Source organism: Dryobates pubescens, chromosome 4, assembly GCF_014839835.1.
Source record: "Dryobates pubescens isolate bDryPub1 chromosome 4, bDryPub1.pri, whole genome shotgun sequence".
Taxonomy (NCBI): domain Eukaryota; kingdom Metazoa; phylum Chordata; class Aves; order Piciformes; family Picidae; genus Dryobates; species Dryobates pubescens.
In genome coordinates this window covers 603,433-627,290 of record NC_071615.1, presented here as the reverse complement: position 1 = coordinate 627,290, position 23,858 = coordinate 603,433, and the positions used below count along the sequence as shown (strand labels likewise).

General features: G+C 63.8%; 2 protein-coding genes across 2 annotated transcripts in view; one reads left to right on the top strand and one right to left on the bottom strand.

Annotated features, from left to right (window-relative positions):
• Positions 1–10,055, top strand: LOC128899968 (mesothelin-like protein). Its single transcript, XM_054180223.1, has 17 exons — positions 1–46; positions 439–607; positions 1,577–1,682; positions 1,813–1,898; positions 2,544–2,670; positions 2,802–2,992; positions 3,572–3,662; positions 3,756–3,900; positions 4,421–4,605; positions 4,778–4,933; positions 5,087–5,220; positions 5,459–5,592; positions 5,909–6,009; positions 7,649–7,924; positions 8,709–8,949; positions 9,148–9,219; positions 9,973–10,055. Exons 1-17 carry the CDS (start codon positions 1–3, stop codon positions 10,053–10,055), a joined length of 2,343 nt encoding a protein of 780 aa, XP_054036198.1.
• A 2,014-nt stretch (positions 10,056–12,069) lies between these two features.
• LOC128899967 (uncharacterized) overlaps positions 12,070–23,858 on the bottom strand; it is a 24,081-nt gene continuing 12,292 nt past the window's right edge. The window contains 20 exon segments of the mRNA XM_054180222.1: positions 12,070–12,158; positions 12,706–12,895; positions 13,473–13,567; positions 14,250–14,374; positions 14,771–14,904; positions 15,113–15,259; positions 15,507–15,647; positions 15,649–15,684; positions 15,903–16,022; positions 17,046–17,136; positions 17,778–17,968; positions 18,224–18,353; positions 19,111–19,196; positions 19,505–19,625; positions 20,462–20,511; positions 20,768–20,914; positions 21,806–21,976; positions 22,080–22,295; positions 22,650–22,821; positions 23,470–23,591. Of these exon segments, the coding sequence (XP_054036197.1) occupies positions 12,070–12,158; positions 12,706–12,895; positions 13,473–13,567; positions 14,250–14,374; positions 14,771–14,904; positions 15,113–15,259; positions 15,507–15,647; positions 15,649–15,684; positions 15,903–16,022; positions 17,046–17,136; positions 17,778–17,968; positions 18,224–18,353; positions 19,111–19,196; positions 19,505–19,625; positions 20,462–20,511; positions 20,768–20,914; positions 21,806–21,976; positions 22,080–22,295; positions 22,650–22,821; positions 23,470–23,591 (2,574 nt within the window).

Sequence of the window (23,858 nt, the reverse complement as noted above, 5' to 3'; positions counted from 1 at the left end):
ATGGTGCAGGCAGCCCTGGCCCCAGCAGCCATCACTCTCTGTTTCTGTGAGTGACTTCTTGTCCCCTTCAAGGTGACCCTGCCCCAGGACCCCCTTCCACCCCTGGCCCCACCCCCAGCCTGTGCCCTCTGCCTTTCCTCTGGCTCCCATCACTGCCCACGGGCAGAGGGAGGGTTTCCCAGTGAGAAATCTGCTCAGGCAGATTGCCAGCAGTGGACCCCTCCCATTCTACCTCCTAAGCCCCCACTGAGGCAGCCCCTGGCCCGCAGGTGGGAGCTGCAGGTGTTGTGTGGGCTGCTCCCTGCCTGGTGCTCTCCAGCATCCACTGAACGTTATCAAACTGACAGTGAAAAAGCCCTTCCCAGGCCCTGGCCGCGGGGGTGCTGCAGAGCCCCCCCGAGCACGGCCACGGGTGGGTTATGACTCACTCTGTTGCAGGTCTCTCCCTGGGGCTGGTGAAGGCAGCAGTGGTGAGTGTCCCCCCGCTGCGGGTCGGTCCAGGCTCCGCCAAAACCTCGCGGCTGGTGCCAGGGGCAGCAGAGCTGCCGCGGTCCCCCCAGTCCTCGTCTGCAGGGAACCGAATCCACTTCCTCCCCCCCGGCCCTCTGTGCAGCCCTGGCCCTGTCCTGTCCCCTCCCATCCATCACGCAGCGGCTTCCCCACCCTGCTCCCAGACCAAAGTCTGAATCCCAGAGCTGATGGGCGCCCAGCGCTGCCCAGCCCCGGGGCAGCAGGGGCAGACCTGCCGCGGAAGGGTCTCCGCTCTGGGGGCTTTTGGTCCCCCCCTGTAACCCAGCACAGCTCCCAGCTGCTTGTGGGCTGCAGGCTGGGGGCACTGGCCAGGTCAGACCCCATGCCCTGCTTGAGCCTTGCTTTGAAAGCCCTTTCCCATCGCTCTCAGAGGGGCTGAACATCCCTCACCCATCCTCCTCCTCCCCAGGCTGCCCTGACGGTCGGAGCCGTTCCGCCCACCGCTGAGCCGAGCGCCCAGTAAGCACCAGCCCCGGCTGGGATCCCGAGCCCGGGGGGTCTGGGTGGGGGCCGGCAGCGGTGCCGGTGTGGGAGCAGGTCCGTTTCTCCCCTCCCTGCCCCAGCTGTGACGGGGGGGTTAGGCTGCAGAGGACTTGCAGCCTTGTGCAGCCGGTTCTGGGGCTGGCTGGGGCTTCAGCTTTGGTTGTAGCACAAACACCGCAGGGACCTCCTCCTCCTGCCGGGGCTGACACACGGGGAGCCTCCCCTGAGCTCGCATCCAGGCTCTGCTGGGGTCTCCCTCCCCCACAGCCGTGGGCACCTCTACCACCACCCCAGCCAGGGTGGCAGCAGTGTGCCCCTGCAGCTGAGACATTGCCTGTGGGCAGCAGGTCCAGGGAGGTTCTGCTCCTTCTCTGCCCTGCCCTAAGGAGGCCTCAGCTGCAGTCCTGGGTCCAGGTCTGGGCTCCCCAGTTCAAGAGGGACAAGAAACTGCTGGCACTTACCCCCCACAGCCGTGCTCAGGGGGAAGGAGGGGGCTCATCACTCGTGGGGTGCTGGGGAGCTGAAGAGGGAGGTGAAATGGAACTGTGCCTCCCACCTGCAGGCTGCCAGCTGTGCCATGCCTCCCAGCCAGCGACCTGCCCGCTGCTGCCATCCTGGCCTTTGCCCGGGGGCTGCAGAACAACTCCGTGGAGCTGAGCAGCGCCCAGGTGGGCAGGGGCAGCCCTGGGGGGACTGCAAACCCCATGGAGCCCAACAGGGCAGAGGGAGGTGGGGGGTGCTGGGGTGAAGGGGGTCTCACCACCTTGGCACGGCCAAGACAAGCCTCTCCCTGCCCAGCTGTCCTGCCTGGCCAGGCTGCTCGCTGCCAGGAACCTGACGAAGGAGTTCCAGGGGTTGCCACCTGACCTGCTGCTCTTCTTTGAGTGAGTACCCAGGGCAGGCCATGGCTTTGGTGCCAAGCGGTGCCAGCCAGGGCTCACCAGCCTGGGGCACCTGGGGCCTGCTGGGACAGGACAAGGGGGGAGGCTTTGAGCTAAGAGAGGGAGATGCAGGCTGGAGAGAAGGGAGAGAGGTTTGCCCCTGAGGGTGGTGAGAGCCTGGCCCAGATTTCCTGGGGAGGGGGGAGATGTCCCCCCCTGGAGCCACCCTAGGTCAGGCTCTTTGGGCTGTGAGCAGCCTGCTCTGGTTGGGGCTGTCCCTGCTGGCTGCAGGGGGGTGGAATAGATGGGCTTGGAGGCTTCCTTCCCCCCCACCAGCCTGGGAGTCTCTGCCTCTGTGCAAGTCCCCTCCCTCCGTGGGCACCTTCAGCCCCGGGCAGGGCATTTCCCTGGTCCCCTCCTCGCCTCACTCCTCCCTGAGCCTGGCTCCACACTGGCCCTGGCATGGTGTGCACGGTGCTGGGCAGTGCCAGTGCTGTGCCCAGGGTAAGAGACCACCTCTAGCCCCTTGCACCTCAGCAGCTTCCTGGAACAGCTCAAAACTACTTTCCCTGTGCCCACACGAAGCAGCATTTGAGCTCTCCTGCCCGGCCCCTGCTCCTCCCTGCCACGCTGGCTCTCTCCCCACAGCTCAGCTGAGGTCCGTGGTGAGACCTGCAAGGAGTTCTACACCAGGGCATCCCGCGGGCGCCTGGACCTGCTGCCCAGGGGCTCAGCCCGGCGGTCGGGGCTGCTGCGGAGGGCTCTGACGTGCCTGGTGAGCGGGGCCCGGGCTGGGGGTGGCTGCGGGGCCCGGGCTGGGGGGGGCTGCGGGGCCCGGGCTGGGGGGGGCTGCGGGGCCCGGGCCCCTCCCGGCTGATGCTCGAGGGGGGGCGTTGTCTCTGCCAGGGGGTGAGGAGCAGGCACCTGAACCGCCAGCAGCTCAGCAGCCTCGGGGCGCTGGTGTGCGACATGGAGCCCGAGACCATCGCAGCCTCGGACCCCGGCGTCCTGGAGAACCTGAAGCTCTGCTCAGCGCTGACAGAGCCCCAGAGGGCTGCCCTCAACACTGTGCTGCTTGCTGGGGACACAGAGTATGGGTGAGGAGCCTGTGTCTGCCCTTGCAGGAGGAGGGATGCTGTACCCCTGGGGGGACTCAGCTGGTCCTTCTTGAGGGTTGTGCTCAGTTTGGGCTCCCCAGCTCCAGAGGGTCAGGGAAGTGCTGCAGAGAGCCCAGCAGAGGCTAGGAAGATGCTGAGGGGCCTGGAGCAGCTCTGGGAGGAGCAAAGGCTGAGAGCCCTGGAGCTGAGAGCCTGCAGCAGAGCAGCCCCAGAGGGCAGCTGAGCAATGCTCAGCAAGAGATAAAGGCTGGGGGGCAAGGGGCTGGGGCCAGACTCTGCTCAGTGGTGCCCAGGGACAGCACAAGGGGCAATGACTCCATTCTAGGACCCAGGACTCACCTGAACAGAAGGAGAAACCTCTGCTGGAGGCCTGGAGCAGGCTGCCCAGAGAGGCTGTGGAGTCTCCTGGTCTGGAGACTTCCAGATCCCTCCTGGGCAGGGTCCTGTGCAGCCTGCTCTGGGCATTCCTGCTAGAGCAGGGGGGCTGGGCTGGACTGGGTGTTCTCCAGAGCAGCCTTCTGACCCCCCCCCACTCTGTGACTCTCCCCCTGGCCGCAGGGATCCCTCCAGCTGGGACCTCCAGGCTCTGCAGCGCCTGGGGCCGCTCCTGCCGGCTTTGGACCAGAGCACGCTGAGCTTGGTGGCCAAGGTGAGTCCTCCCCTGGGGTCCCTGGGGGGAGCTGTCCATCAGCCAGGCAAGCCCTGGGGCTGCTCACCCAGCCCCCTCCTCCCTTCCTGGCAGGAGGCACGGGAGGCTCTGGGCAGGAGCATCATGGCCACGTACCGCAGCCAGGGACGGTCCCAGCGGCAGAGGTCCCTGCTGCTGCTCAGAGCCTTGGAGGCAGCAGCGGCTCCATCCCGACCCAGGCGCAAGAGGAACGCAGGCAGTGAGAGCCCCCCCTCAGCACAGCTGCTCCGGACCCCCCCAGACCTGGGGCGGGGGGGAAGTGCACTTGGGCTCCCTGGATGGCAGCTGGGTGCCCCCAGGGAGGGCTCAGGGCTGGGCAGAAAGGCTGTGAGAGCCCTGGGGCTGAGCCTGCAGCAGAGCAGCCCCAGAGGGCAGCTGAGCAATGCTCAGCAAGAGATAAAGGCTGGGGGGCAAGGGGCTGGGGCCAGGCTCTGCTCAGGGGTGCCCAGGGCCAGGACAAAGGGCACAGAGTGGAACCCAGGAGGTTCCATTTAAAGATGAGAATAAATCTCTGTGGTGTGAGGCTGCTGGAGCCTGGAGCAGGCTGCCCAGAGAGGCTGTGGAGTCTGGAGAGCTTCCAACCCCCCCTGGGCACTGTGCCCCTGGGCAAGCTGCTGTGGGTGCCCTGCTGGAGCAGGGCTTGGGCTGGGTGATGCCCAGAGGTCCCTTCCAGCCCCTCTCCATTCTGTGATCTGCTGCCTTGCCCTCCCTGCCCACAGGCTGCCCGTCAGTGCTCATCACGTCGAACACTGTCTCTGACCCCTTCTTACTCACCAACTACTGGGACTCTGAGGAGTTTGAGCTCTGCCTGACCAACCAGGTGCTGGCAGCAGACCTGGCACAGCTGCTGCAGCAGCCTCTGCCCCTGGAATTCCTCATGGTTGTGAAAAGAAGGCTGCAGCAGGTGATGGGTGGCACAGGGCAGGAGCTCCCCTCCAGCCCCACCTTAGCTCTGGGCTGGGCCAGACCCACGGTGGGAATGGACACAAAGGTGCCCAGGTGGGGCCCTTGTGCCAGTCGCTGCCTCTGTGCCCATCTCTGAGCCCCTTCTCTGCCCCCCTGGCCTGGCCCTGCAGATGTACCCAGAGGGCATCCCGGATGGGCAGCTGAAGGTGCTGGGGGAGCTCTCTCGCCTGTACTCCCCAGAGGAGATCAGCCAGTGGCAGCTGACGTCCAATGGCACCCTCCTGGCCCTGCTCAACCCCTCAGATAGCCCCTGGGAAGCTCCTCAGGTAAGCCCCCGGGGCACAGGTGCTGGCGAGCCCCAAGTGGTGCCCAAGCTCGGGGCACAGGCGTTGCCCAGGGGTGGGATGGTACCCACACACGTGTACCAGGAGCCCCTTCCTGCCCTGCCTGCATGCAACCCTCTGACCTGTTCCTCCCAGCTCCAGCAGCTGCTCCGCAGGTACCTGGCGCTGGGGGGCAGCTGGAGCGGCGCCTTGCTCCGGGCCGTGGCTGGGGAAAGCCTCTGCCAGCTGCCGGCGGAGCTGCTCCTGCCGATACCTCCAGAAGCACTCAGGTGAGGCACCCCGCGGGGGTCCCGGCAGTGCCCCTGGGCAGGGACCCGAGGGGACGGCAGCTCTCCCCCTCCCCTTTGGCTCTGCTCACTCGCAGGGAGCTGGGGGGGGGGTGGCCACATCCTGCTCCCAGCTCCTGCCTGAGCCACCGGCGCTGAGCAGCGACAGACCACACCAAGGGAAGGGCTTCAGCTGTGGTTTGGAGTGGTGGCTCTGAGCTGCGACCCTCTCCCTCCCTAGGACTGCTGGACAGCTGAACATCAGCTCTTGCTCTCAAGCCCTGAAGGAGCAGCTCTACAGCAAGGCTCAGGAGGCCTTTGCTGGCCACACAAACAGCACCAGAGCCTACTACTGCCTGATCCGGCCATACCTGGGTAGGTGCTTGGGGCTTCAGCCCCTTTGGAGGGCACTGGACAGCACACAGAGGTAGGAGACCTCTCCCTGTGCCAGGGGGTTTGGCCACACTGGAGACACACCTGAGAGCCCTGCCCCCTGAGCCCTGCCCCCTGAGCCCTGCCCAGCTGCCCAGGTGCCCAGCTGCCCAGGTGCCCAGCAGCCCCCTGAGCCCTGCCCAGCTGCCCAGGTGCCCAGCTGCCCAGGTGCCCAGCTGCCCCCTGAGCCCTGCCCAGCTGCCCAGGTGCCCAGCTGCCCCCTGAGCCCTGCCCAGCTGCCCCCTGTGCTTTCTCGAAGGTGGAGCTCCAGCAGAGGATCTGAAAGCATTGGCTGAAGCTGGCACTGCCATAGACATGGACATGGACACCTTCCTTGCCCTCAACCCTGCTGCGCTGGAGGTACCTCCCCTGCACCCTGCTGCAGCTGGGCAGGGAGGGCTGGGGCTCCCCAGAGCACCCAGTGCTGCCCTTGCTGCTGCCCCTGGGAGCTGTGGCTCCCCGCAGCTGCAGCAGCACTGCACTGCTGCCCCCAGGAGCTGTGGCTCCCTGCAGCCGCAGCAGCACTGCACTGCTGCCCCTGGGAGCTGTGGCTCCCTGCAGCTGCAGCAGCACTGCACTGCTGCCCCTGGGAGCTGTGGCTCCCTGCAGCAGCAGCAGCACTGCACTGCTGCCCCCGGGAGCTGTGGCTCCCTGCAGCAGCACTGCACTGCTGCCCCTGGGAGCTGTGGCTCCCTGCAGCAGCAGCAGCACTGCACTGCTGCCCCTGGGAGCTGTGGCTCCCTGCAGCTGCACTGCACTGCTGCCCCCGGGAGCTGTGGCTCCCTGCAGCTGCACTGCACTGCTGCCCCTAGGAGCTGTGGCTCCCTGCAGCTGCACTGCACTGCTGCCCCTGGGAGCTGTGGCTCCCTGCAGCTGCACTGCACTGCTGCCCCTGGGAGCTGTGGCTCCCTGCAGCCGCAGCAGCACTGCACTGCTGCCCCTGGGAGCTGTGGCTCCCTGCAGCAGCACTGCACTGCTGCCCCCGGGAGCTGTGGCTCCCTGCAGCAGCACTGCACTGCTGCCCCTGGGAGCTGTGGCTCCCTGCAGCTGCAGCAGCACTGCACTGCTGCCCCTGGGAGCTGTGGCTCCCTGCAGCAGCAGCAGCACTGCACTGCTGCCCCCGGGAGCTGTGGCTCCCTGCAGCAGCAGCAGCACTGCACTGCTGCCCCTGGGAGCTGTGGCTCCCTGCAGCCGCAGCAGCACTGCACTGCTGCCCCTGGGAGCTGTGGCTCCCTGCAGCAGCACTGCACTGCTGCCCCCGGGAGCTGTGGCTCCCTGCAGCTGCACTGCACTGCTGCCCCTGGGAGCTGTGGCTCCCTGCAGCTGCAGCAGCACTGCACTGCTGCCCCTGGGAGCTGTGGCTCCCTGCAGCTGCACTGCACTGCTGCCCCTGGGAGCTGTGGCTCCCTGCAGCTGCACTGCACTGCTGCCCCCGGGAGCTGTGGCTCCCTGCAGCTGCACTGCACTGCTGCCCCCGGGAGCTGTGGCTCCCTGCAGCTGCACTGCACTGCTGCCCCCGGGAGCTGTGGCTCCCTGCAGCTGCACTGCACTGCTGCCCCTGGGAGCTGTGGCTCCCTGCAGCTGCAGCAGCACTGCACTGCTGCCCCTGGGAGCTGTGGCTCCCTGCAGCTGCACTGCACTGCTGCCCCCGGGAGCTGTGGCTCCCTGCAGCTGCACTGCACTGCTGCCCCTGGGAGCTGTGGCTCCTTGCAGCAGCAGCAGCACTGCACTGCTGCCCCTGGGAGCTGTGGCTCCTTGCAGCAGCAGCAGCACTGCACTGCTGCCCCTGGGAGCTGTGGCTCCCTGCAGCTGCACTGCACTGCTGCCCCTGGGAGCTGTGGCTCCCTGCAGCTGCACTGCACTGCTGCCCCTGGGAGCTGTGGCTCCCTGCAGCTGCAGCAGCACTGCACTGCTGCCCCTGGGAGCTGTGGCTCCCTGCAGCTGCACTGCACTGCTGCCCAGGAGGCTCAGCTGAGACCTCCCTGCCCTGCTCTGGCAGAGACTCAGCGTCATGGATGTGAAGAGGTTGCTTGGGAGCAACCTCCAAGCCCTGAAGGAGGCTGAAAACGAACCCTTGGTGATGAACTGGGTGAAGAAGCAGCTCCAGAGGGAGCTGGACGAGGTCCTGGGGATCGGCCTGCAGGGAGGGATCCTGCAGCCCACCCCCGCGGGCACCACCACCACTCCTCACCCCAACCCCACGGCCAGCATCACCCCCGAGCCCACTGCCCTCAGCAGCCACCCTCCACCTGCACCAAGCACTGCCCCCACCCAGGTCCCCACAACCCCTGACAGCACTGCCCCCCACCCCTACACCACCATCCCCAGTGCTTCCCTGAGTCCCACTGCCACCTCCCCCCCTGCTCCAGCCTCCACCTCCCCCCCTGCTCCAGCCTCCACCTCCCCCCCTGCTCCAACCACCACCTCCCCCCCTGCTCCAGCCTCCACTTCCCCCCCTGCTCCAGCCTCCACCTCCCCCCCTGCTCCAGCCTCCACCTCCCCCCCTGCTCCAACCACCACCTCCCCCCCTGCTCCAGCCTCCACCTCTCCCCCTGCTCCAGCCTCCACCTCCCCCCCTGCTCCAGCCTCCACCTCCCCCCCTGCTCCAGCCTCCACCTCTACCCCTGCTCCAACCTCCACCTCCCCCCCTGCTCCAACCACCACCTCCCCCCTTGCTCCAGCCTCCACCTCTACCCCCTGTTCCAGTCTTCATCTCCACCTCTCCCCCTGCTCCAGCCTCCACCTCTCCCCCTGCTCCAGCCTCCACCTCTCCCCCTGCTCCAGCCTCCACCTCTCCCCCTGCTCCAGCCTCCACCTCTCCCCCTGCTCCAGCCTCCACCTCTCCCCCTGCTCCAGCCTCCACCTCTACCCCTGCTCCAGTCTTCATCTCCACCTCTCCCCCTGCTCCAGCCTCCACCTCTCCCCCTGCTCCAGCCACCATCTCCAGCTCCACCCCTGCTCCAATCTCCACCTCCACTCCACCTCCAGCCACCACCTCCACCTCCACCACCCCTCCCTGCTCCAGCTCCCCACCTGACCACTCCACCACCTCACACGAGGTCAGCTCTCCCCCTGGCACCCTGCTCCACACCACTGCCAGCCCAAGCACCGCTTCCCCCAGCGCTGTGCCCCCCCCTGCTCTCACTCAGGAGCCCTCCAGCAGCTCTCCTCCTGACCCAGCCCTTACCACCCACCCCCCCAGCACCCCACCGGTGTCCACGAGTCCCCCGGCACCGGGGGGCACCCCCCCGGCTCCTGCCACCCAGAACACCACCCCCCCGAGCACCCACAGCCTTCCTGGCACCCTTGCCCCTAACTCCACCGCTGCAGCTGCTGCCACCTCAGCCCCAGAACCAAATCCCCCCCCCCACAAGCCCACCCCAGCCCCCAGCTCCCCCCACAGCAGCTCTGCCTCCTCCCCGGCCGCGACGACGACGGAGGAGTGCCAGACTGGAGCCCCTCCAACGCCCCTGGGGCCCTCCTCTACCACCCCCACAGAGCCCCCCCCAGACCTGCCAGAGCCACCCAGACCAACACCCCCTGGCTACGTCAACCTGAAGCCTCTGCCTGGTAAGAGGCCAATGGTCAGAGCTGGGAGGAGCTCAGGGACTGGAGCTGAGGCAGAACTCAGCCCCAAAGAGCAGCTGGGCACTGGGGAGGCCACACCTTGAGTCCTGAGCCCACCCTGGGGGCTGGAGGGGGTCCAGGGAAGGGCAACCAGGCTGGGGAAGGGGCTGGGGAGGAGCAGCTGAGGGAGCTGGGGGTGTGGAGCAGAGGAGGCTGAGGGGAGACCTCCCTGCTCCCTGCAGCTCCCTGAGAGGAGGCTGCAGCCAGGGGGGGTTGGGGTCACTAGAAAGCAAGTGACAGAAGAGGAGAAATAGCTTCAGGTTGCCTCAGAGGAGGTTTGGTTGGACATGAGGAATAATTTCTTCTCTGGAAGGGTTCTCAAGCCCTGGGACAGGCTCCTGGGGCAGGGGTGCAGTCCCCATCCCTGGAGAGGGTCCAAAGCCCTGGAGCTGCGGTGCTGAGGGCTATGGGTTGGGGGTGCCCTGGCAGTGCCCTGGCAGTGCCCTGGCAGTGCTGGGGAAGGATTGCACTTGATGCTCTCCAAGGTCTCTTCCAAGCAAAGCCATTCCCTGCTGTTGCAGTAGGACACTCAGTGCTGCCAACTCTTCCCAGCCAGCTGCCACCCCGGGTGCAGGGCAGTGCCTGGGGCACACCACAAGAGCTTTGGCCTGGCACTGTGCCCCTCTGTGGTACCTGGATCCCCACAGCTGCCACCTGCTCTGCCAGGCTGATCCAACCCTTCCTCTCTCCTGCCAGGCTCAGGCTCCATGCTCTCCTCCTGCCTGCTGGCCATGCTGACCACAGCCCTGGGCAGCTCCCTGCTGCCACAGCTCCTCTGACAGTGCCACCTGCAGCCCCCACTCACCAGCTCCCTCCTTGGACTGGCACCACCCCACAGACCCCTGCTGCTGGCACACTCCCTGTGGAGCAGCAGAAGCCTGGGAGAGGAGCAGGCTTTGTCTGTCTGTCTGTCTGTCCCCAGCATGGAAGGGCAGCAGAGCTGCTCCAGCCCTAAGGAGCCACTTCCTGGCCAGCTGCTCTGTGCAGTGCAGCACAGCAAGGACCACTCTGACAGTGCAGGAAGCACCAGGGCTGGGAAGTGCCTCTCAGGTCCTGCCCCAGCCACCAGCCCACCAGCACCATGCCCCCTGCACCATGCCCCAGTGGCCACATGGGCTTTGAACACCTCCAGAGACAGCTCCTGCAGCACCTCCCTGGGCAGGGCTGCTGAGAGCAGGGAGCTCTGCCAGCTCTACCCACACCAAGGGACACTTAACTCCTGTCTGCTCCCACTGGCATCTATGGAAGCAGAAGGACAACTCAGGGACTGGAGACACAGCCCACTGCAAGAGAAGCAGAATGTGACCCAGCAAAGCAGCCTGAGAGCTGAGATCACTGAGCTGCATCTGCCTTGTTTCATGACCCTGGGATCCAAGTGTGCAGCCTGGTGAGAGGGATGGTGGAGTGCAGGGAGTTTGGCTTGGTCACAGAATAAACATCTATCAGCTTCTTCCTTCCACTGCAAATGTGCTCCTGCTTGCTGTGCTGCTTTCCTGGATGAAACCTAAGCAGGCTCCAGGCCTTCTGCTCTTTCTTCATTGTCCTCCCCCTCTGCTCTGCCCTGCTGGGGCCACAGCTGCAGAGCTGGCTCCAGCTCTGGGCTCCCCAGCTCAGGGACAGGGAACTACTGGAGAGAGTCAAACAGAAGGGCACAAGGAAGGCTGAGGGCCTGGAGCATCCCTGTGAGGCTGAGAGCCCTGGGGCTGAGAGCCTGCAGCAGAGCAGCCCCAGAGGGCAGCTGAGCAATGCTCAGCAAGAGATAAAGGCTGGGGGGCAAGGGGCTGGGGCCAGGCTCTGCTCAGTGGTGCCCAGGGACAGGACCAGGGGCAGGGGGCACAAACTGGCACCCAGGAGGTTCCATCTGAGCAGGAGGAGAAACTTCTTTGGTGTGAGGCTGCTGGAGGCCTGGAGCAGGCTGCCCAGAGAGGTTGTGGAGTCTCCTGCTCTGGAGAGCTTCCAACCCCCCCTGGGCACTGTGCCCCTGGGCAAGCTGCTGTGGGGTTGGAGTGGGTGATGCCCAGAGGCCCCTTCCAGCCCCCACAGCTGCTGGCATTCTCTGCTTCTCTCCCCCTGCACCAGCTCCACTACCACTGTGCTTCTCCCTCCAAGCTGCAGATCTTCACCTACTGCCAGCAGCCTGCAAGGCTGAGGGTTCAGCTCACCAGTGTTGAGTTGTCAGCACCAAAGGCAAGACCCTCAGGTCCTGACTGTTGGTCAGCCAACAGCCCAGGGAAGCAGCAGGCCCCCCTGGGGCTCCTGCCCATCTCATCTGGACTGCTGCCTGCAGGCATGAGGCAGCCTGAGCAAGAAGAAGACAACAGCAGCTCAGCAGTTTGCTTCTGGCACTTTTCACTTGGTTCCACTCTCATTAACAACCAGGGGGAACACTTCCCTGCCACCCAGAGGTGCTGGCAGTGTCAGGAGGGCAGGCTCCTGGGGAAATGCAGTTGCTAAGACCCAGGAGAGCCAATCTGCTCACCCTGAAGCCCACCAGGCTGTGAAGTAAAATACTGCCAGCACTTGCTGCAGTGATGTGCTTGGTCTGGGCTTGGTCTGTGCAAGAGGCTTGGTCCTGCCCTCAGCAGCCTCAGCTTTTCCTTGCAGACAGGACGCTGGGGGGGGTTGAGTGATCTGAAGGACAAAACTACCTAGAAGTGAAGCCTGGGCTGTGCAGTAGGTACCTGGTGGCACTGAGCAACCAACCCCTCCCCATCAAGGGGTGACTGTCCCCAGAGGCCTCCTGCAGGTCACAGGCTGCTCCCTTCCAGCTGGCTTCCTTCTGAGGGAAGAGCTTCATGCCAGGATGGACAGCAGCAGGCAGCTGGTAAGCAGAGCAGGCAGGAGGTGGAGGGCCACAGCAGCCAGGGAGGCTGAGGATCGAACTGGAGGAGCAAGAGGGGACAGGAGTGCAGAGAAAGCAGTGAGTGAGCTGCTCCCCATGGGGCAGAGCTTCTCTTTGTGCCATCTTTGGCCAGCCCTGACAGCACCACCAAGTCCTGGCCCAAATGCAACACATGGCAGAGGAGCAAGGGAGGAGATGCTCAGCCAGTGGAGATGCTCTGAGCCGTCACAAGATTGCTTCTGACACTGGAGCCAAGGCTCAAGGCTCCTCAGCAGAGTGGAGCTTGCTGCCCCCCAGCACCAGGAGGTGAGGGGAGGAGGGGGGCACTGCCCAGTGTGCCCAGTGGCTGGGTGATGCCACTGGAAGGGGTCTGCAGCAGCCCAGCTCAAGAGCCTTGGGCAGCCCAGGGCCTGCCCCAAGCTGTGCAGGGAGCAGGACCAGAGCTGCTTGGCAGCGCTGCCCAAGGCCACCTCTGCCTTTCCCTCCCTGGAAGCTCTCTGCTTCCATGGGGTGGTTTTGCCCCCTGGCTGTAGCCCCCAGGGGAGTGCCTCGAGCAGGACAGCCAGAGGAGCTACCAGAACACACACCCTGGGCTCTGGGGAGGGCCAGGTTGATGTAGCCTTTCTGTGTGCCCCCCGTGAGGCCGAGCCGCAGCTGCTCCAGCTCTGACTGCTTCTGCCGCTGGATCCACTGCCAGATGGGAGCTCTGTGCTGCCACTTCTGCAGGTCAGGAAGGTTAATCCCCAGCAAGCCCTGGACCTCAGAAGGTGTCAGGCTCTAGGACACATCAAAAGGCAGGAATTAAGGATGGAGGTAACACCTCTGAGCCGTGGAGGTTTCTCTTAGCAGGAGGAGGACAAATGTCTGGAGGGCTGAAGCTGAGACACCCTTAGGGAATCCTGAAGTGGATCAGGTGGGAAGGGACTTGCTGAGCTCACCCAGTCCAGCCCCCTGCAGTGAGCAGGGACACCTCACTAAAGCCTCCTGCAGGACAGTGGCTCCTCAGAGTGTCCTCTGCTGAGCTCTCCTGTGCCCAAGGGGGGTCCTGCTCCCTGCTCTCTGCACTGAGCCCTCTCCCAAGGTGGTGATGCCACTGCCAGCACTCAGTGAGAGCTGCAGGAGCTGTGGGCTGGAGCCTGGTGATTGCCTGTCCCCTGCTCCTGCCACAGCTGCTGTGGGATCCTGCTCTGGGGAGGTCCCCCCCGGACCGCCCTGGCTCCCAATCACACTTTGAAAGCCTTTCCAAGCTGGTCCTCCCCTTTGTGCTGGCCTAGCACTGACCTGAGCGTGGTGCCAAGGGTGACCTGAACCCACTGCTCAACATGGATGTGAAGAGCCACAGGCTCCAGCTCACCATCAGGGAGTCTCTCCTGAGCTTCACCAGAGTGCTGATGCCCATGTTCAGGTTCCTCGTGCTCAGGGCTCGGAGATCCGCTGCAGGAGCACCCCCTGGGATCAAGCACAGACCTCTGGGGACCACCCACTCCAAACCCCTGCTGAAGCAGAGCACCCACAGCAGCCTGCCCAGGAGCACAGGGGCCAGGGGGGTTGGAATGCCCACTGCAGAGCCTGCCTGGGCAGCCTGCTGCAGGGCTCCAGCAGCTCACAGCAGCTCAGCTCCCTCTGGCAGCAGTTTGGCTTCCCCTCTGCCAGTGGTTTGCACAACTTCCAGTCAGGCACAGAGCCTCCCAGGCTGCTCTGGGTAGGAAGGGATCTGCCCATCCAGTGCAGCCCCCTGCAGCCAGCAGGGACAGCCCCAGCCAGAGCAGGCTGCTCCCAGCCCCACACAGCCTGGCCTGGGGTGGTGCCAGGGATGGGGCAGCTCCCTGGGCAGCCTGGGCCAGGCTCTCACCACCACCAGGGGCAGAAATTTCTTCTTTCTCTCCAGCCTGAACCTTCCTCTTTCAGTTCAAGCCACCCCCCCCTTGTCCTGCCACCACAGGCCCTGCCCCACATTCTGTCCCCAGCTTTCTGATCAGCCCTGGAAGCCCACCAGGAGGTCTCCCCCCTCCAAGAGCCTCTCCTTGTGCTACCAGTTGAAACCTCCCAGATCTGGGCTGGTGTTTGATACCCATCCAGGCTCTGGCTCGAAGGCCTCTCCTTCCCCACCCCATAAATGTTCTTTGCATACCAAGGTAGGGTTCAATAAGTTCATAGTAAGCAGGGAAAGGCTGCCCAGAGAAAGCCCTTTTGGCTTTAGCATACAAGATGTCCTTTGTGGTCTCAGAGCAGGCTGCAGGGTTCAGAGATGCCATTCTGCAGGGGAGAAAAGAGAGAGACCAGCTGGAAAAGCCCTCCAGGACCACCCAGCCCAACCAGCAGCCCAGCACCACCGTGGCTGCCAAACCCTGGCCCCAGGCTTCCCGAGCACCCCCAGGGCTGGGGACTCCACCACCTCCCTGGGCAGCCTCTGCCAGCCCCTGACCACCATGGCAGGAAAGAGATTGCTCCTATTCTCTCTCCAACCTCAGCCTCCCCTGGTGCAAGCTGAGGCCATTTCTGCTCATTCTGTCACCTGGTACCAGAGGGAAGAGCCCAAGCCCCCCCTGGCAGGACAGAGCCAGCTTTCCAACAGGGCACAGAGCAGGAGCTGAGCTGCCTCCCCCTCAGGGCTTCTGCAGGGAGCCAGGAGCACCCCAGCAGCTGACTCACTTCAGGCTGCTGGGCTCTATCATGTTGAGCTCAGCCCCATCCAGCAGGCAGATGTAGGTGGTGCCAATGGCCTCCAGAGCTGTGGCATCCAGGGGGCTGCCCAGGGCCAGGTAGCGTCGGACGGCTGCGGAGGCCTGGGCAGGACACCGAAGGGTTGCGAAGGTTACCCTGGCCCAGAGCTGCTCTTCCCCTCAGCCAAAGCCAACCACAGGCCATGGGATCGTTTCACAGGGGTCTGCCTGGGCCTCAGGGACGGCTCAGCCAGCTCTGAGCCCACTTGGAACCAGCAGCTGCCAGAGCAGGGAGCAAGGATGGGCAGGAAAGCAACCCCCAAGCCCCTACCTGCTGCTCAGGGGGCTGACTTCTCAGGATGCCAGCCAGGACATCAGCTGAAGTGATGTTCCACCTGGAAACCTCCTCAGGAGTGACAAAAGAGAGGAGCAGGCCCAGCTTGGGCAGCAGGCTTGCAGGATAGCCATCAGGGTACGTCTGTGGGAAGAGCTCTGGTCACTCCCTCGGCACCCAGGGCTGAGGGTTCCATGCTCTGTGCACAGCCAGCCTGGGAGAGCCCCACAGCAGTGAGCACTCCCACTGGGGCTCAGGGCACGCAGATTGGCACGGGGCCAGGCACTGGCAGGGAAGCCCAGAGAGATGGTGGAGCCCCAGCCCCTGGGGACCCTGAAGCTCATCTGGGGAAGCCCCTGAGCCACCCCCGCAGCAGCCAGGGAGGTGATACCTCGTCCAGGTGCTGCTTCATGGCAGCCAGCTGGGGGTCACTGAAGGGGTAGACCAGGATCTGGGTGAGGTAGTTCTCCAGGGAGACATTCCTCAGGCAGGCATGCAGCTCTGCTGGGCTGTAGTAGATGTTCATGGTGTCAGTCACTGAGCACCTCCTCCGTTATCTCCTTCCCGGCCTGGGCAACCTGGTGAAGCAGTTATCAGCCTGGGCAGTGCCAGGCTCTGGCTGCTGCCTTGCTGGGGATGGGCAGGGACAGCTCCACCCTCCTCCTCCTCCTGGCTGCCCCAGCACCCAGCGTCTCCCAGCTCAGCTCAGCCCCACTCAAGGAGACTCTGAGGCACTGGGGGCACCCCGGTGCCAGAGGGGAGGCTGCCAGCCCGGGCCAGGGCAGGCTCCCTCACCGTCTGCTCGTTTGTGCCTGCTGGGCTGCAGCTCCTCAGCGATGCTGGCCAGCTCCTCCCTCGAGAGAGGGGAATCCCGGGCAAAACTTTTCAGCCAGAGAGTTAAAGCATCCTGCAAAGGGAATGGCTCATCGGGAGGGCCCCGGGGCCCTACCAGCAGCACCACAAGGTCCTACCCAACTGCGCTGCCAAAGCCCCACAGGCAGCAGGCTGCTGCTGGAGCAGCCTCTGGATCTTTCCTTGGGGAGCCAAAGGCGAAGCTCTAAGAGCTTCAGCCCTGTCCTAACCCCTGCCCCATAAATGATGCCACCTCCCCCCCCAGGGCACTGTCACAACCATGCAGAGATGCTGCAGCCTGGGGCAGCAGGGCTGGCACTGCCCAGGGGACCATGACCTGGGGGTGCTGCTTGGCAGCAGCTGAGCAGGAGCCAGAGGCCACCAGCAGGGCCAAGGGAGGTGTCTGCCCCCTGTGCCCAGCACTGGTGAGGCCACACCTCAAACACTGAGCCCAGTTTTGGGCTCCTCACTCCAAGGACACCGAGGGGCTGGAGCCTGTCCAGAGAAGAGACACAGCTGCAGCACAGGGCTGGTGAGGGGCAGCTGAGGGAACTGGGGGGGTTAGCCTGGAGAAGGGAAGCCTGGGGGGAGAGCTCATTGCTCTCTGAGCCCCTGAAGGAAGGCTGGGGTGAGGGGGGGTTGGGCTCTGCTCCCTGGCACCCAGTGACAGGAGGAGAGCAAAGGGCCTCAAGCTGCAGCAGGGGAGGCGCAGGTTGGACATGGGGGAAATGCCTCTGCTGCAGGAGTGCTCAGGGGCTGGCAGAGGCTGCCCAGGGAGGTGCTGCAGTCCCCATGCCTGGAGGTGCTCAGAGAGCTGTGGCCATGGCAGCTGGGGCCATGGTGTGGTAGGCTTGGTGGACGGGATCTTAGAGGTCTTTTCCAACCTTAATGCCTCTCTACAGCTCCTGCCCCCTCCCACCTCTGGTGCTCTGCCAGCAGGCAGGGGAAGATGGCAGTGACCTGGGTCTGCACTTGCAGGCTGGCAGCTGGATGAAGCCTCCCTCCTCACAGACCACCCCCCCCTGGCACTGGCTGCACAGCCCCCCAGGAGTGCCTCCCAGCTCTGTGAACAACTCACCCTGGGGATCTCCTGCAAGATGCTGTGATCCAAGACAGGAATCAAGCCACTGAGCTCCTTCAAGGTAAGAGCTGACCACTCTGCAGGAGGCCTGCACAGGAACAAATGAGCAGGGACCAGCTCTCAGGGATGGACAGCCACAAATCCCACCCCAGGAGCTGCCAGGATGATGTCCCTTGTCCCACCTGGATTTAACTCCTAGCCCTCCTCAGCTGCCTCCTGTCACACAGAGCCTCATTCCCCCAGAGCAGGGGCAGGGGCAGGCAGATGAGAAAAGGGCATCTAACAAATCCCTGACTTTCATGAAGCCCAAGGCACTGCTGCTGCTTACTGCCACCCAGCTCAGAGCAAGGGAAATCTTTGGCCTCCTGGGCAGCAGCTCTGTGAGCTCCAGCCAGGGATTACCAAGCAGGGGGCAGCTGGCAGGAGAATGTTTTCTGGCAGCCAGCAGCCAGCAGCCCAAGCCACCACGCTCCTCAGGACAGGCCCTGGCAAGGCTGGTGACTAAAGAGCAGCCCAAAGGGAAGGATCCTGCAAGTGGAGCAGGTGAGCCACAGAAGGGCCACTGTGAGTGGGACCCCAGGCAAACCTTCCAGCTGAGAGGTGTGCAAACAGAATGAGGAAGCCCAGAGGGGAATTCAGAGGCGAGGGACTGAGTGCTGGGCTGACCTGGCTGCCAAGGGCTTTGGTCAAGGGAACTGCTCTGCTGGTGCCCAGGAGGAAAATCCATACCCAAAGGAGGTGTTGCCACTGCTGAGGACACTCCTAATGGCCTCCTCTTGCTCAGGCAGGAAGGAGTCACAGCGGCTCAGGTGCTTCAGCAGGTGCCCCCCAGAACTCCTGATGTGCTGCCCCCCCAGCTCACAGAGCAGATGGCCCAGGAGCTCTGCACTCTCCTCATCCACCTGGGGGCCAGGAACTCCCTGCAGTGCCACAAGAGAGAGGTGCTGAGCAGAGCTGGATGCCACTGCAGGGGAAGAGAAGCTGGGGAGGCTCCACTCTGGGAGGTGTTCAAAGCCACTTTGGATGTGGTCTTGAGCAGCCTGGTCTGGTAGGGGCCCAGGGCAGGGGGGTGGGACTGGATGATCTTCAAGGTCCCTTCCAGCCCAAGCCACTCTGTGATCCTTGAGCCCCAAGTCCTCCCCAGCCTTGTGCAGAGCTCCCTCCTCACCACCTACCAGGCATGCCAAAGCCTCCAGCAGCAGCTCTTTCCTCTGAGGTGATTCTCTTGGCAGAACATCAAGGTTGGCTTCCCCAACATTAGCAAAGAACTGCAGACAGCTTCCTGTGGCTGCATAGTCTGAGGGACTGGAAAGACAAACAGCTGAGCCCTGGTGAATGGCACCCAGCAGCTGCCCAGGGCTGAGGCTCTTTAATGTGCACTGCACTGGGAAACTCAGCCTCACATGGCTCAAACCTTGGCTACAGAGCACAGAGGGCAGCTCCTGGAGCTCTGCTGTCTGCAGGGAAGCTGGGCAGGGACTGGCAGTGGCAACCCAGGGACAATGGCTTTGAGCTGGCAGAAGGCAGATTGAGACTGGGGATCAGGAAGAAATTCTTCCCAGTGAGGCTGGGGAGACTCTGAGCAGGCTGCCAGGGAGGCTGTGGCTGCCCAGGGAGGCTGTGGCTGCCCTCTCCCTGGAGGTGTTCAGGGCCAGGCTGGATGAGGCCCTGAGCAGCCTGGGCTGGTGGGAGGGGTCCCTGCCATGGGCAGGGGGCTGGGGCTGGAGGAGCTCTAAGGTCCCTTCCAACCCAACCCCTTCTGTGAGTCTGTGGCTGCAAGAGCACAGCACAGTCCCAGAGGCCAGGAAGTACTAATCCCACACACTGGTTACAGCTCTTTAAAGCCAGACTGAACAGCAGCTGACAGTGCTGAGGTCAGTCTGGTGGTTGGCTGGATCTGAGAACCAGAAACCCTTCAAGCTTGTTGGAAGCTTCCTGGAATGGGAGAGCTTTTGTCCCCTGGCAGGAGGCCTGAGTCAGCTTGGACTCTGCATCAGCCAGGGGCCAGCCCTGAGCAGCTGAGACTTCCTTCTGCCCCCACCTGCAGGTGGTAGCTGCTCACCTTAAGAACAGCAGCAGCTCCCTGGGGTAGCTGTCCAAGTCCTTGGGAATCCCCTGCAGGGTCACCAGCTTCACCAAGCAGCTCAGCTGAGGAGACACCAAAGGGAGGAACCAGCATGGAGAAACAGCACAAAAAGCTTTTGCTCTGCTCCAAAGGGAGGGGGAAGGGAAAGCCCAGCAGCAAAGACAGGGATCAGAGGGCTGAGTCCCAGATCTGCCAGCTGGGGGTTGGCTGCTCCTGGCCCCAAGGCAATTCAGCCTGTGGGATGCAGAGCCAGGGCAGTCCCTCTGGCTCCAGGGCTTCAGCTGGCTGTGCTCTTGTCCTGGCTGACCAACCCTCGCTGCCAGCTGCATGGCAGCACCACACACAGCACATTCAGAACCTGGGCACTGACCTGGTCTTCTCCCAGCTTGACCTCCTTCCTCTTCATCACTCTGGCCAGCTCCTGGAATCTTGCTGCTGCTGTCTCCTTGGCAGCTGCACAGGTGAAGCCCTGGAGGACTGACTGGGAGAGCCTGAACGTTTCAGGAGGTGAAGCAGAAGGGCAGAGAGGTCAGGAGCAGATTCAGCCCTGCTCTGCCACGGGTCAGTGACCAGCACAGCCAGCAGGAGCCTGCCCCAGGGCCAGAGCTTAATGCCCTCCAAACTCCATCCCTGCAAACCTGCTACCCCTGCCCTGTGCTGGGGAGAAGCAAGCATCACAGAATGGCTGCAGCTGGAAGAGACCTTGAGGGTCAAGTGCAGCCATCACCTACCTCTGCCGAGGCTGGTGCTGAGCCATGCCCCTCAGCACCACAGCTCTGCAGGGATGGGGATCCAACCACCCCCCTGGGCAGCCTGTGCCAGGCTTTGAGAGCCCTTGCAGTGAGGAATGTTCAATCTGAACACTCCCTGGGGCAACTGCCTCTCATCCTACCACCTGCTCCTGGGGAGAAGAGACCAAGCCCCAGCTGGCCCCAGCCTCCTTTCAGGGAGCTGTAGGGAGCCAGAAGCTCTCCCTCAGGCTCCTCTTCCCCAGGCTGGACAGCCCCAGCTCCCTCAGCTGGAGCCCTGCAGTGGCAGTAGGAATGCAGGGGCAAACTCTGCACCCCAAGCAGCACTGCTGCACCCTGGACTACAAGATGAGCCTCCTCCCTGTGCCTTCAGCCAAGAGAAATGGAGTAGTGCAGATCCTCCCCACTGAACACCCTGCACAGCCTGGGGCAGCTCAGGGAGAAGTCCTTCCATTGGAAACAGAGCTCTGTGGAAAAGCTTCTGATGTGAGGTCAGGAGGCTGATGTTGGCTCCAAAGGAGAGGCAGAGATCCCAACCAAAGCCAAGGGACCAGGGCAGAAGGGAAGAGAAATGCTACCTGCTGAAGTCAGGCTCTGCCTTCACCACATCACTGAAGAACATGGCAGCCTGGGAAGCAAAGCCAGAGCAGCAGTGGCTCATCAGCTGCACCTCCTCCTCCAGAGCCTTTCCCAACCCACCTGGGCACTGCCATCCTGGGTGCCCTGCCCTGGGTGCCCTGCTCTGCACAGGGGCTGGCTGAGATGCTCTCCAGGGGTGCCTCCCAGCCCCCCTCCACTGGCACTGAGGGGATTTCAGGCAGGCTGGCAGAGCAGCCTCCTAGCTCTGCACAGCCCAGGGCTGGCAGCAAGCATCAGCACTTTACCTGCTCTGGGGTCCAGGGCTTGCTGTTGAGGTCCTGGATGTTGGGCTGCTCTTCCCCAAAGACAAGCAAGGACTTAGGAATGTACCTGGCCAGAGCAGCAGGGACACAGGGAACCAGCTCAGCAGGGTGGCTCACACGGGAGGAGATCTTCAGCAAACAAGAGAATCCCACCCAAGCTGTTAGTCAAACAGAGAGGCTAAAGCAAACAGCCAGACAATGCCCTGCTGGCCAGCAGCCAGCCCCGGGAGGCTTCACACCACGAAACCTTTCCTGTTTGACAGTCCTGGGGTCGAGAGAGCCCCTGGGAGCTACTGCCTGGGGTGCTGGGGAGCAGGAACAACCCTCTCCCTCCTCAGCTCCTCACCTCCTGGCTCTGCGCCCTCAGAATGTGTAACCAGCCAAGGAGGGACATGTCCTTCCTCTCTGGCACCTCAATCCATGGCTCAGCTTGCCAGAGCAATCCTGTCAGCAGCTGGCATTTCCCTGCTCCCTCTCACAGGGACATGCTGCAGGAGGGACCTCTGGTGCCCAAGGCAGCTCAGAGGCAAGGTGAGTGCCCGAGCTTGAGAGCCACCCAGGCAACGTGAGAAGAGAGGCAACAGGGAGCCCCAACCCTCCACAGCTGCATGGGGGATGAAATGAGGCTGCTGAGGACCAGCCTGCCCCACAAGGGACTTCCTGAGGCACCTTCTCTTCCCACATGGCCCTGAAGGGCCAGCCTGCCCCTCAAGGCACTCCCTTAGCCTCCTGCACTTCTCCTGTGCTCTTACACCAAGCCATGGCAGTGGCCTCTCTCCTGGAGCCTTTTCAAGTCACTGGGCAGGACCAGCCAGGGCCACCCTGTCAAACCTCTGCTGCCTCTGCCCTTGTCCCCAGGAGGCTGCCAGGACACCCTGGCCAGAGGGACCGGAGATGCCTGTCCTGCCGCGCAGCCCCAGGGCCGGGGGGTGCCAGCGCCTGGCCCCAGGGAGCCAGCCCTCGGCTCTGGCTCCAGGGAGCTCTGCTGCCTGCGGAGCCTGCAGGGAGAGGCAGCCTCACCTTCTCCACCAGCACCATCTTCAGAGCAGGGGGCAGAGCCTCCAGGTGCTGAGCAAACCCGGGCAGCCGCACGGCTTCCGAGACGGCCTCCGGAGGCAGAGCGCGGAGCGCGGCGCTGCCCAGCCCGGGCACCAAGCCGCCCAGCCCGGCCAGGCTCTGCCCGTCTGACACCTGCAAGGCACCACCGGCAGCCCTCAGCACCCCGAGGGCCAGGAGCAGCCTGTGTGCAGCGAGCACGGCGGCGGTGGGGCGCCCCGGGGGCCTCGTCCCCTACCTGATAGCCAGAGCTCAGCAGCTTGCGGGTGATGGCGCTGGCCTGCTCAGCGCTCCAGCCTCGAACCGCAGCCAGGGCAGGGAGCGCTGCAGCCAGCTCCTGGGCACTGATCCTGTCCTCGAGGTCAGAGATGGAGAGGCCAACTGCAGCCTGGCCCAGGGCACGCAGCAGCGCGGGGGGGAAGCGCTCAAACTTCCTCACCAGAGAGGATGCAACCTGCAGGAGGCCCCAGGCAGGGCAGGGCAGGAGCAGAGAGCTGAGCAGTTCAGATCCCACAGCTTCTGGAGGTGTCAAACGGCCTCAGGTTGCCCCAGGGGAGGCTTAGGTTGGACACGAGGAACAACTTCTTCCCCAAAAGAGTTGGCAAGCCCTGGCCCAGGCTGCCCAGGGCAGAGGTGCAGTGCCCAGGGCAGGGGTGCAGTGCCCATGCCTGGAGGGGTTCCAAAGCCCTGGAGCTGTGGTGCTGAGGGCCAGGGGTTGGTGCTGAGCTGGCAGTGCTGGGGTAAGGGTTGGACTCCATGACCTCAGAGGTCTCCTCCAAGCACAAGGACTCTGTCACTCTGTGCTCACCTGCAGCTCCTCTCTGCTCAGGGAGGAGGGAGCTCTCTCTCTGGTTAGTCCTCTGTGCGTCAGGTTCCAAGGGCAGCTCTCGGTGATCCTCTGGGCCAAGCTCAAAGCCTCAGCCCTGCTCAGGTTGCTCACTGCTGAGGGGCTCAGGCAGCAAACAAATCTGTCTGGAAGGCTGCAGGTGGGAGACAAGGAGGAGAGGTTGTCAGAGACTGTGGCAGGTCTTTCCTCTTCTCCTCAGGACGCCCTTTCCAGGCCATGTTTGCCTTGGCTCATTCTAGCTCTGGTGCTGCTGACACTCCTGCCTCCAGAGACCACCTCCAGTCCTGGCTGCAGTTTTGGGCCCCTCACTCCAGCAGCAACCAAGCTGGGGAAGGGTCTGGAGCACAGGGCTGGGGAGCAGCAGCTGAGGGAGCTGGGGGTGCTCAGCCTGGAGGAGAGACTAAACCTCTGCTCCAGACCGATGGAGATCTCATTGTCCTGAAAGGAGGCTGGAGCCAGGTGGGAGTTGGTCTCTTCCCCCCTGTCTCAGGTGATAGAACAAGGGGAAACAGCCTGAAACTGTGCCAGGGAGGGACAGGTTGGAGATTAGGAACTGCATTGTCCCTGCCAGAGTGGCCAGGGGCTGGCACAGGCTGCCCAGGGAGGTGGTGGATCCCCACCCCTGGAGGTGCTCCGGGAGCTGTGGCCGTGGCTCCTGGGGCCAGGGTTAGGTGGCCCTGGTGGTGTGGGGCTGCTGGTTGGACTGCTGCTCCCAGAGGCCTTCTCCAGCCTGGTTCTGCGTCTCTGTGGTTCAGGGAGGAAGCTGGGTCAGGTCTCATACCTGGCCAGGGGGAAATCAGGTGCAGAGGTCAGCAGGGAGGTGTAGAACACAGCTGTCTGCCAGGGCAGGGTGAGGCTGCTGACCAGCTGCAGGCTCAGAGGGTCCCTGGCGAAGGTTTGCAGCTGAAGGGTCGAGAGGGGAAAACAAGCACACAAGCCAGGTTTAGCTGCTTTAAGCCAGGCCTGGGGCAATCCCCACCCCCAGCAGCTGGTTTGATTTGCTCTCTGTGGGTCAGATCCTGAGGTCCTGCTCAGGTTTAGCTGCTTTAAGCCAGGCCTGGGGCAATCCTCACCCCCAGCAGCTGGTTTGATTTGCTCTCTGTGGGTCAGATCCTGAGGTCCTGCTCACCTTGGTGCTCTGAGGGCACTGAAGCCTCTCCAGAACTGTGT